General features: G+C 37.7%; 2 protein-coding genes across 2 annotated transcripts; one reads left to right on the forward strand and one right to left on the reverse strand.

Annotated features, from left to right (window-relative positions):
- Positions 1 to 1,038: 1,038 nt before the first annotated feature.
- On the reverse strand, positions 1,039 to 1,512 carry LOC130589513 (uncharacterized). Its single transcript, XM_057390780.1, has one exon. It carries the CDS (start codon positions 1,510 to 1,512, stop codon positions 1,039 to 1,041), a length of 474 nt encoding a protein of 157 aa, XP_057246763.1.
- Positions 1,513 to 11,230: 9,718 nt separating this feature from the next.
- Positions 11,231 to 11,965, forward strand: LOC104899133 (uncharacterized). Its single transcript, XM_010686268.1, has one exon. The coding sequence runs from the start codon at positions 11,231 to 11,233 to the stop codon at positions 11,963 to 11,965; it is 735 nt and encodes a 244-aa protein (XP_010684570.1).
- The last annotated feature ends 1,327 nt before the right edge of the window (positions 11,966 to 13,292 follow it).

Raw genomic sequence — 13,292 nt, forward strand, 5'->3', positions numbered from 1 at the left:
GTGATTCAAATCATCATATTTCAGTCGAAAATTTGTAATCTAACTTTTCGTTTTTCATCAAATTTCAGCTGTAGTACTACTCGAATTCATTTGAAATGTCGGAATCAAGATCACTGCTTCGAATTATTGATGTTCATATTAATTGACGAGGTTCAATCGAATTTTCTTGTTGTAAGTCATTTGTGAGAAATTCCTTCATTACTGTACATAAATTTTTGTTCTCAATTATTCTTTTTTTTCCGAATACCTGCTTCATTTCATTGCTTTCGCTTGATTTTTCTTATTACTAGACCAAATTTTTTTGCTGTTGTTGACGAATTATCCATATCATTACCTAAAACTTATTGATTCGCATATCTTTCGATTGAATTAGGCACTCAGATTTACTCTCACGTGCTCGACTTATCATTCTTTAAAATTTGATGGTTAATTATGCTTGAATTTATGAATCAATCTTCTGTATTTTTTTGTTTGCTAATTTTGCCTACGTTTTGCGCGCGGCACGATCTGCACTTACCCCCTACAATTGGTTTGCGAAACCTACAATTAGTGGTATCCCGGCACCTGCAATCATCCTTCGGTGCATTAAACCGCTTGAAATTAACTTTTACCTGCTTCACTCTAAAATAAAGGATCTGCCATTGATGATGATTATGAGTTTTTAGAAGCTTTCTTGCGATTTTTTTCTCTATATTGTCAATTCCACTCACAATTCTGCAAGGTTTGTACAATATTGCTTACTTTTTGTTTGTCAATTACTAGTTGATACCTCTTTGAACTCAATTATGAAGGCTGCTTCTGCAACTCGAGTTAGTATCCATCAGCTCGGAAAGAGGCAACCTATTTGTTGTTACTAGGCTCAGACCCTTTGACTTTGCTGGTCGACATTTGATCTTTTGCTAATTTTTCTCATCCTGTTTGAAGTATTGGACTAACTATGTCTATTGTTTTTTTTTGATAAGTAAGTAAGCAGTTCATATCAAACAACACAACACAACAACCTAACAGCGACCATGCATAACCAAGGTCCTGAAACTATTACAGAGCTTCAATCCATCTCCTATCATTCTGACTAATCTTCTTAGGCATAACTGTGATACATCTATGCTTGACATCACACTTAATTTTCTTTACAGTATGAGCTATACAAGGGATTTTTCCTTCCCATAAAGCTAGATTTCTAGCCTGCCATATACAGTATATCACAGCCTCAAGAGCAGCTGCTTGGACCATTCTCCTGTATTTTGAATCTCTTCTCCTACTAACCAGCCAGTGTATGACTTGCTGCCAGTCCTGACTTCTTATTGTGACTCCACACCACTGTTTAATTTCACTGAGGCATCTTCTACTATACTCACAATCAAAAAATAAGTGTCTATGATCCTCTGTATGCTCATCACATATTAGACACTTATCACTGTCACACACCCCCCAGCTGTGTAATTTCTCTCTTGTCATTAGCCTTCCTTGAGTTGCAAGCCAACTACAAAACTGATGCCTTGGTATTCCCATTCTCCCCCATATAACAGTGCTCCATGGTTTCTTTTTCAAATTCACCAGTGAGCTTTGCATAAACCTCAGTAATTGAGTATTGTGTCATCATTTGAAACTGAGCCTGAGTATAGTGCCTTTTAAGGTATTCTTTGACACAGCAGACCTGTCGGCCAGTACCAACTACAAGTGCTTTTTGGCTTATACACCCACCAAATCTGCTGTTTAATGTGTATAGTGTGAGCCCACTTAACCCACAAATTATCACTTTTCTTCTCAACAGCCCATACATACTTCCCCATAGCAGCTATATTCCAAAGATACACATTTCTTACACCAAGCCCTCCTGCACTTTTAGGGGTGCACACACTCTCCCATTTCACATACCCTGCCTTCATACTAAAGTGACACCCTGTCCACAAGAAAGCTCTACAAATGTTACTAACATCTTGTAGCACCTTTTTAGGTAAAATCATAACCTGAGCCCAATAAGAATGTAAGCTTATTAAGACTGAGTTAATGAGTTGTGTCCTTCCTGCAAAAGAAATGTTCCGAGAACTCCAATTTCTTATTCTTGCCACCATTTTCTCAGTGAGGTGCTCACATTCTGCTACTGATATTCTTTTATTGCAAATCTGCACCCCCAGGTATCTGAAAGGTAAAACTTCTCTTTTGAAGCCTGATATATTTAAGGCCCTTTGTATATCTTCCTCCTGCATCCCACTGAAGTACAAAGCTGACTTGTTAACATTAGCTTGTAGGCCTGATGTTTCAGAGAACAGTTTAAATCCACTGAGCACAAGGTGTATTGCTTTGAAATCTCCTTTACAGCATAAGAGAATATCATCGGCAAAACACAAATGAGTGATTTTCATTTCTTTACATAGAGGATGGAACCCAAAATCCTCTTTTTCACTTATCTTCTTCATGATTCTAGATAAGTACTCCATGCAAACTACAAAGAGGAGTGGAGATAAGGGATCACCTTGTCTCAATCCTCTTTGGGAAGGGAAGTATCCGTGCATAGTCCCATTGATCATCAATGAGAACTTGGGTGTCTCCACACATGTCATAATGTATTCAATGAATCTCTCAGGGAACTTCAAGTTTTCCAGCATCTCTCTCAGAAAACTCCACTCAACAGTGTCGTATGCCTTTCTCATATCAATTTTCATCATACAACTGGGTCTACTCTTCCTTTTACCATACTGATGCACCATATCTTGACATATCATGATATTATACATGATATTCCTACTGTGAACAAAAGCTCCTTGTGTGTCCATGATGATATCAGGAAGGACTTCCCTCAGTCTATTGCACAGCACCTTTGTGATACACTTGTATATCACATTACAACAGGATATTGGTCTGTAATCACCCACATTACTAGGACACTTGACTTTAGGGATCAAAGTGATAGAAGTTGAGTTTATCTCTTTTAATAGTCTTCCAGTATGAAAAAAGTCCACCACTGCATCTATGATGTCCCTTCCAATTATGTGCCAACAATCCTTGTAAAACTGACTTCCAAATCCATCAGGGCCAGGAGCCCTATCCCCATGTATAGACCACACAGCCTGTTTGACTTCCTCACCATTCACAGGTCTTAGCAACAAGTCACAATGTTCTTGACTCACCAAAGGCCCACACTGGACCACCCTTCTCTTTACTGCCTTCCTGCTCTCAACTCTAGCTCCAAGTAACCCCTGGTAGTATTGAAGAAAGGCACCATTCACCTCCTGTGGATCATCCACCCAAACACCATCTTCATTGTGTATACTAAATATAGCATTCTGTAATTGTCTCTGCCTTATGCTTCTATGGAAGATTTTAGTGTTAAGGTCTCCATCCCTCAACCAATCTCCTTTAGCCTTCTGTTGCAGAAATTGCATGTACACCTGTTGAGCATTTTTAGCTTCCATTGCAGCTGCTGCTTCTTGTCTTCTCAAAGTCATGTCACCAGGTTGCTTGTGAACCTGTTCCTGACATTGCTGTAACCACTGTCTTTTCTGTTCAGCCTTTGCTTGCAGGTCATGGAACCCTTCCTTGTTAAATTTCTTCAACACCTCCTTCAATCTCTTCAGCTTATGAGCAACACTAAACATAGGAGTGCCATGAATTGGACTATTCCAACTCTCATTCACCAGTGTTTCAAAATTAGCAGCTGTCCTCCACATAGCAAAGTATCTAAATGGCTTCTTCCCCCTATTTACAGTAGGATAAGAAGTCATAATTACATGGCAGTGGTCAAAGTCACCCTCAGGGTGAAACATTGCTTCAGTATGTGGGTAAGCCTCCATCCAGGCCTCATTGCACATTACTCTGTCTATTTTAGAGTATACCCTATTTTCAGCCTCTTGCTTATTGTTCCAGGTGTAGAAACACCCTGTAGCCTTCATATCTTCCATCTTGCATTGCTCCACACATTTCCTAAATTCCAGAATTTCATAATTTCTCACAGGGGCCCCAATCCTCTCATTCATATGCAATACATTATTGAAGTCCCCCATCCACACACATGCTTCACTCACTGTCTGAAGGTTTATCAGATCCCTCCATAGCTCCATTCTATTGTCATGCTCATTAAAAGCATACACAAAAGTCCCATAGAATGCTCTCCCCACCTTTGGCTCAATATAGCAATGTATGAGTTGACTTGTGCAGCAGACAATATTCACATTAAAAAAATGTGGATTCCACATCAGAATTATTCTCCCACCCTTATGGAATTGAGAATTATTGTAAAGCACCAACCCGGACAAACTCTAAGGTAAAGGTCACCCATCTTGTTCACCTTTACCTTAGTTTCTAAGAGGGTAACCAGACCAGCTTGGTGAGTAGCTATGAATTCCTTAACTACTCGTTGCTTAGCTAGACTGTTTAACCCCCTTACATTCCAGCATATAATCTTACTCATTACCCTCTGGAGGGCCTTCCACCCTCCCACCTTCATTGCCACCAACTTGACACGCTACATCCCCCACCTGAACCTCTTCAATCAACGCCTGGAATGAGTTTTGTAAATGCACCGGACTAGCTTGCTGAGACCTAGCTCTAACAGGACCAGCCACCTCCTTGTACTCCTTAAGGTTCTTCTCAGTATGCTGTGTTTTCAGTGGCATTTCAGCATTTACCTTCCTTTGCCACACCCTATTCACCTCCTTCTTCTTACAATTATCACTCAAATGTCCATATTGCTCACATTTCCCACATTTTTCAGGTTTCCACTCATATATCACATCAATGGATGTCAGCACCTCCTTCTCATTAAAAAATCTAATCTGATCTGGAAAACTTTGATTAACCTTTGCTTCAATCATCACTCGAGCGAATTGTAATCTCTCCCTCTTTGATGTCGCCTGATCCGTCCGCAACAACTTACCAATTTGCCCTGCAATCTTTGCTAAACTCTTTTCACCCCAATATTTCAGATCCATTTTGTGCAATTGAATCCACATCGGCACCGTATGGATCACCTCCTTGGACAAATCCAAATCAGGAGACCACGCTTGTATGATTAATGGTTTTTTATCAAAAAATTGAAATCCACCATTCAGCACAATATCTCTGCTCTCCATCGATGTGAATCGCACTATCACCACCCCTTTCTTGATACTAACCACCTTATCCACACCAAGATTCTTCCAAATCCGCCTAATAAATCCTTCCAGAACATATATTGGTGGATTCGCACCTAAGACATAGCATACTATTGATGATTGCCAGAAATCCACTTCATCTTGTATGTCATCGTTCGTAATTTTCACATAATTTCCAGCATCAGCATTTTCAGGCATGGTTTTATTCATTATCTCAATTCTATCCACATTTCCTACCATATGATACTCCTCAATCACCTTATTCTGCTCATTCAAATGTAAATTTTGATTACCTGGCTCCATCTGTAAAACAGGGGTTGATATCACCTTATCCTTTTGCTTTGATTTGATCACCGTCATCCATTCCGAAAAGTTCAATCGCACCTCCGATTGTTGTTGCAAATCTCGTAACGATGATTTTGGAGACAAGATTTGTCCCAAATTCGCAGCCTCATCATCATCAGAACTCGCAAAATCCAACGCCTGAACCCCCAATATTTCATCCATCGTACGTGTTTTCTTCGCCTGTGAAGTTGAAGGCACCTTCAATTCCATCACCTTATCACCGGATTGAGAGGGTTTTGAATTTACTCTTGCTCTAGTTTTCCTAGCCATGGCAGCTCAAAGTTGAGAGAAAAGCTAGAGAGAGTCCCCCTTTATTTTAGTTCTAACTATGTCTATTGTTGCTCTATGATTTTGAAAGAGTTTTTGCTTCTGATACTAACGGCTCGATCAATATATGGGATACAAGAGGAAGTGCTTTTTCGTCGGTTCAACTGACAACTAATTCGAGTATTCCTCTTAACAGTATACAATTGAATGTTGACAATCAGGTCTGGTCAGGTTTTAAAGTGCCTTGAGTTTGTATATACTTTTGCCGATAGTATACTATTAATGCCTCATATAAAATTTTCAGCACTTAAAAGACTAGTTAAAGTCCCGTGATGATATTCTAGTGGATAACTATGTACATTAGTACATTACTGAAATTTTCGATTCTTTATGGAGGAGGTCAAATTCAAAAGCATAATATACTTGTTATTTTAAATCCAGGTCATCACTTCATTGTAGTCTAATAGTCACTGTAATTAAATCTGACTAATTACTACATAGTGTCAGGAACATCATTCCTTACACGATCAGGCTGAAAATTAACGAGAATCGAAATGCATAACATGTTTAATAAAAGATCTGTACACTGAATGTAAAATCTGGCAGAAGTCTTAGGGTGATTGCGGTTAGGCCTCTTAAGAATCTACATGACTATTACTTGATCGAGTGGTATGGTCATAGATTGGCATATTAGTTTTCTTTCGTATAGATTGCTTCTAATATCTTTTGTGTCGCCAAATTTACTCTTGTAAGTTGTGATTTATACTTCATCAATCATTACTTTTTTCCACATGGTCTCGTGAAATCCCTACTAGCAGCTCACTACTGGTTTTAGATTATTTTTGGAGCTGGTAAGCAGGGCATAATATATATGTGGGATATTCGTGGTGGAAGAACATCTGCTGCTTCTCAGAACTATGAAGAGGTTAAGCAGAGTCAACCTTCTGATGCTAGCTATGGCATGTTCTAAGTGATCTTTTTCTGTCAACTGTTGAGTAGCATTTCAAGCAACATACTATCATCAAAATGTAGTCACTTCTCCATATTCATATTTCATGATATTATTTTGAATTTCTAATAGATTTAATTTCTTTGCTTATGAATAAATAATATAATTGTTGAAGATTTCATCTGTAATGTTTTTTATAATAGGATCAAGATAAGCAAAATGAAGAATTCAAGTATCAACTCATGATATCGAGGTCGTTAGAAAATATAATAATATATGCATATGTCGGGTGGATGAGATGACAGTCTTCACAACAAAACTTCGGGTTGGAAGTCTTGACAAATTGGCATACATGGACTAGGAAGGTGCATGCATATGGCGAGATGACAGAAGATGGAGACTAGATATATGACTATTAGGTCTAATGTTAGATTATCATATGGATATGTTGCTTGTTGGAAGGTTTTGATTTTATATAATACATTTTTTTTCATTAGTTTCTTTTTGGAAATATAGCACTAATCGGTGTATATGAAACTAAATCATTATTGTAATATCATGTGTATCAATTTTTTATAGTTTGATTAGTATTTACTGTAATTTCAAATAAATAAATAAATATATTAAAGAAAAGTGTTACCTAATTACCTATAAGGTGCTACAAGAGATGGTAAAAAGTGTTACCTAATAACGCTAAAGATGTTACATGAGATGGCAAAAAGTGATACATAATGTTAAATAAAGTGTTACTATAGGCTATTTGTAACACTATAAGATGTTACTAATGATATAAAAGTGTTACATAAGAAATTGTGGGTAACACTTTGAAAGTGTAACAATAGACATTAAAAGTGTTACTTAAAAAATTTAAAGTAACACTTGTTTAAGTGTTACTACAAGCATGTAAAAGTGTTACCTAATAGCATAGGTAACACGGGCAGATGTAACACCCAAATAAGTGTTACCTATTATCTATAGTAACACTTTAAGCACTTTAAGTAACATTTTTTGGGTGTTACTTAAGGTTAATTATGTAGTAGTGTTTATGTGAATATTATTCATGAATAATTATATGATTGATGATGATTTATTATGTGGTATTATTATAACTTCATGAGAAACTGTATGTTGATGCGATCTTGTATGGTCAAATCAAATGTTGCCTTCATCGAGAATGACATGTAAGTTGTGTATTGAAACCTAAAGTAGAGTTACATCAAATTTCAGGTCGCGCAGTAGAATGGCTAACAACAATAACGACTTAGCTTCTGCTATTCGCTTATTGGCTGAGAAATTAACTCCATAAAGAGCTTAGCGTCCCGATTCTGACTTATGGTGAAAAGAGAATAGAGCTAGACTGTGTGTTGCTGAGTGGTTTAATTGGATTTTCTCTATTAATGCTCTAAGAGGGAAGTTTTACCCTGCTTTTATGAGGACATAGGAGGTCCATGAATTTATAAACCTTAGGATGGAGAGAATGACCATCTCTGAGTACTATAGTAAGTTCATAGCATTGTCGAGGTCTGCAACTGAAGTAGTAGCCACTGAGGAGTTACAGGCTCAAAGGTTTGAGCAAGGTCTGACTGAGGAAATCCAACCGAGTTAGGAGGTAAGACTTTTGCATCCCTAGATGTGGTGTGTGGAAGAGCTACCCATATTTATGGTCTTCAGTCGAGGCATGACAAGAAGAATCCTGTAGTGGGTGAAAAGAGAACGGATTACAATGCTGGAGGAAATCAAGGGAATTTCAAGAAGAACATAACTGGGAAAGAGAATTTCCAAGGTACAAATGGTTAGGGCTACAACAATAAGGGCCAGTCCGAGAGGGTTTACCATTATAAGAAGTGCATCAAGAACTATCCTAGTAGAGATTATAAAGGGGACCTAGTAACCTGTAACTACTGCTAGAAGAAAGGCCATAGGGAGTATGAGTACATCACTAAGCAAAAGAGAGAGCAAAATAGTAATGGAAGTGGTAACCAGGTGAGGTCCGGGTTCAACCAGTCAGGAAGTCAAGGTTCAAAGCCTATAGGGTCATAGAACAACCAAAGAAGTTATAGTAAGACTGTTAGTGAGAACAACGACAATCAGAATAAGGCTTCACGTAAATTGTTCGTGATAAGTCTCAATGAAGCTGAACAATCTGCCAACGTAGTTTCTGGTACTTTTTATATTAACTCCGTTCTCGTTAAAGCGTTATTTGATTATGGGGAGACTTATTCGTTTGTTTCATAATCCATCATTAAGAGTTTGGGGTTGATAAATTTTGAAGTGATTGACTTGCCTATTAGTATACACCCCTGGAGAGGTTATAAGGTGTACGAAGTTGCACTAGTCGAAAAAAATGCGACGCCTACGGTGCAAGGGCTACGTTTTTTTGATAAACGCAGCCCTTGATACTGAAGGGATGCAGTTAGTCCAAAAACCGCACCTTTTATATACGAAGGGCAGCGGTCAATACAAAAACCGCAGCCTTTTAGTGAAGGAATGCGGTTAGTCGAAAATTGGAGCCTTATAAGTAATAAAGGGCTGCGGTTTTTGGGCTAATTGCGGCCCTTTATAGGCTTTGTTAAAAAAAATTAAATTTTATTTGAAATTTGATCGTGCGGCCAATAAGTAATTGTAAGCGGCTAGAGTTTCCTCGTTATCTTTCTGTCCTCTCTCACAATCTCCTTCCCTCATTATTCTCTCTCCCCTCTATCTCCTCTGCTCGTTCAATACCCTGTTCGCCGCCTAAAAACTTCATCGGCTTTCTCTCTCCTCCCTCGTCTGTCCATCGCTGCTGCACCAAAGCCCATTACAAACTCTCCTCCCTCGTGTGTCCATCGCCGCTGTTGCACCAAAGCCCAGTACATACTCTCCTCCCTCGTCTATTCATCGCCACCGTCCTACGTTGCTGCACCATAGCCCAGTACACACTATCTTCCCTCGTCTGTCTACCACACACTCTCCTCCCTCGTTTCGAACCACCACAACCCTCTCCTCCCTCGTTTTGAACCACCACTACCCCTCCTCCCTCGTCTCGTCGGATCCTAGCATAAATCGCAGTTTGCTTATGTTTGTGATAAGCAGAAGATTTTCGGAGGTAAATTAAAGTCAAATTTAACATAAATTGCAGTTTTCTCATGTTTTTATCTTCAATTTCTTTTCTCAATCTAGCGAGAAATGAGAAAATTTTAAAAATCGATTTTCGATAATTTCTAGGAATAACGCCATCAAGACGGGGGAGGACAAGATACGCCATCAATTTCTTATGTTTGCCGCGAAGACCTCCAGTGGTGATTCGAAACGAGTGGAAAAATCAGCCGTTAAAACATGTTGATGTATTGTTATCATAAATTGAAAATATTGTATTGATGTTTGAACAATAGAGTGGAACTCTTTCTATTGGATCTGAAATAATGATATGAAAAATGTAAATTTAGTTTGTAGAATTTGTGATGTTTCCTCAGCTTTTCTTGATATATTTGGGAGTAAAAAAATATTGTTTTTGGGTCAAAAGGGCTGCGGTTTTGGTTAAAACCGCAGCCCTTTGTACAAAGAAGGACTGCAGTTTAGAGGAGGGTCAATGGTTGATCCCAAAATTGGATCATGAGGAGAGAGACATTAAAGAGGAATAAAGAAATAGGAGAGAGAAAAAAAAAGGAGGAGAAAAACCCATGCTCAGATCGTTTTCGTCGCCACATGGCTGAAGGGGAGAAGAAGAAAAAAGTGGAGCGGGCCCACTGCTGCTGCATGGCAAACATCCAACGCCCCTCATTTCTCCAATCTAACGACTAGGATTATTTGTAATTGTTAACGTTGCAAATTTTTGCAACGGACATATTGTCAGTTTTAAATTTTTTTTTTTAAAGAAAAAAACACCAACAGCTATATTTTTTTTTCTATAAATAAAGACCAATATTGAACTATTTTTACACATCTTATTTGAGCTTATTTTGTTATTGGAAGTCATATTTGTTTCTTTTCTTTATTTATCTATCCCACAAAAATAAATTATCTTCTAATAAAAATTAGTTATGGATCCCAAAACCGGTAGAAAAAAAAAACCCTCCAAAATTCAAAAGACCTCAACAACCTCATATTAATCTAAGTTTTCAAGAGTTTAATTCCCAAATTGATCTCAATTCTCAAAGTGAACCAAATTTTCATATGGGATACAACTTACAAAATATGATGTATCCTACTCAACTTAACCAACAACTCCCCCAACATAATATGAGTTTCTCAAATACACCTTCTCACTCTCAATTTGATCCACATTCACAAGAAAATCTGTATAATTCGAATGAGAATTCTAGTTATTCTCAAGATGAAGCATCATTTCCTATGTCTCAACATTTCCAGCAGTCACAAGGTGATGGTGTCATTTCCGAACTTTAGTAATTCATATCGGTCTCGAGCTGCATCGCTTGAGCGTGATGATGACAACAATGAAGAAGAAGATAATGGGTCGAGGAAATTCTAGAGGCCATCTGAAGAAGAGGTTCTCGTGAAGGCTTGGCTAATGGTAAGCCAAAATAAAGGTAGTATTACTAAACAAAAAGCAATTATCTTCTGGACAAAAATTACTGAAATGTTTAAGGAAGTTAAGTGTTACAGAGATCGATGTTGGGAAGAAGAAGATGAAAGTTTCAAGGAGTCTGATGTCTTACCATTTGACATAGAGTTGGGCCAATTACAAAGTCAATGGAAAAGAATACATGCAAAAGTATCCAAATTTGTTGGTGCATATGCTCATGCAGAGGCTCGTCGGAAAAGTGGTCAGTCCGATAACGACGTCATGAAAACTGCATTTGCAATCTACAAAAAGGATAATAAAATAGACTTCAATAAGCTTCACTGTTGGGAAATTCTAAGGCATAATGATGTATGGAAGCCTATGGGAGATACTGTCAAAGCTTGCAAAAAGAAGACAGTCAATCAAGAAAGTGGCTCAAAGAGGTGGAGGATCAATGAAACTGGCAACTACTCTACTTCAAGTGAGCCAAATACGCCAAGCTATGGAGACCCAACTACTCCAAACGACGGATTCACCAAAAATAAAGGCAAGGGAAAAGTTTTGAGCATGCCTGCAGAAGCCTTTCAAGAGTGGATGGATCAAGACAATGAACTTCAAGTCGAGATCCAAAGGATTAATCATGAAAAGGAAAGCAACAGTGAGATGGTCCGGCTAGAAAGGGAGAAAATTGCAATTAAAAACAGAAAGATTAACTTGGAGTTATTCATGGTGCTTTCATCAAGGAATGATTTAAATGAGGAAGAACAACAACTTAAGAGAGATCTAGTTAAGGTTTTATTTCCAATGTAATTTTCTGATTTTCCTTTTGTAAGATTAACGTTATTTAATGTATTTCATACTTTCCAATGTAATGTTATTTTAGTTCTTAATTAGTCTTAAACTCGGCTGTAGTACGAAATTATCAAATTAATGAATCTAAATGTTTTTAGTTTTTTAATATATGTATCCAATGATTCAAATCATGATTTTATTGATGAGCCATATCTTGATTTGACAATTCGCTCCACATATCAGTCCATTATTACTGCAATAATGAAGATATTGATTTGACAATTCACTTCATATATATCAGTCCATTATTACTGCAATAATAAAGACCTTGATTTGACAATTCACTTCATATATCAGTCCATTATTACTGCAATAATAAAGACCTTGATTTGACGATTCACTTCATATATCAGTCCATTATTACTGCAATAATAAAGACATTGAAACCATGTCATGATTTGACAATGCACTGCATATCAATGCATTATTACTGCTATAATAAAGACACTAAAACAATGTGATGACTTGACAAATTCACTCCAATATCAGTGTAATATTGCAAACAATTCACCTTCTCTCTATATATACCTTACGATGCTAACTACTCAACCATTCACACAAAACCATTCTACCCTACAACCTCCATTCTTCGCCTACAAAAATATAGAAATCATGTCATCAGAATCAAGTTACAGTAGCAATATTTCCTCTTCTAGTTCTTCGAATTCTAATGATCCAAATTCTTACACACATATTCAAATAACTCGTAATAATGAGTACATGCGTCGTTGGGAAAGGCGTAGACAGACAACTCGGTTGATGGATCAAATGATGGAAAGGTTTGTGATGGCCAATCCAGCTGAATTATATGCAATGGTAACTCAAGTTCCAAGAGCAACAAGAACTGTAGTGCCAAGGGATCGTGATGAGGGGAACCACCGGTTATGGAATGACTACTTTGCCGAGAATCCGGTTTATCCCCCACAAATATTTTGGTAGAGACCGGGTAAGCCAACATTGGTTTTTAGAAGTCGTTGCTTCGTATGATCTATGGATCTGGCATGCTTTCTTTGGAACGCCAGGTAGGTGTAATGATATTAATGTTCTTGATAGATCTCCATTATTATTTAATGATGTTTTTGAGGGTCGTGCACCCGCAGTTAACTATGTTGTTAACGGACACCAATACTGTTGTATAATATGAGCACTTTAAGAGGGGGGTGAATTATAGTGAGAGAATAAGCTATACTTTTTGCGGAATTAAAAGTAAACTGGGAACAAACAATGGGAACACGAGAGATTTTACGAGGAAAAACTTCCTAGGCCTAGTAGGAAGAAACAAACT

Source organism: Beta vulgaris, chromosome 7 (assembly GCF_026745355.1).
Source record: "Beta vulgaris subsp. vulgaris cultivar EL10 chromosome 7, EL10.2, whole genome shotgun sequence".
In the NCBI taxonomy this organism is placed as follows: domain Eukaryota; kingdom Viridiplantae; phylum Streptophyta; class Magnoliopsida; order Caryophyllales; family Amaranthaceae; genus Beta; species Beta vulgaris.

Bases quoted from the DNA above. Each gene is read 5' to 3' on its own strand.
- LOC130589513 (XM_057390780.1), bottom strand. From the start codon at position 1,512: ATGGGAATACCAAGGCATCAGTTTTGTAGTTGGCTTGCAACTCAAGGA.
- LOC104899133 (XM_010686268.1), top strand. From the start codon at position 11,231: ATGTTTAAGGAAGTTAAGTGTTACAGAGATCGATGTTGGGAAGAAGAA.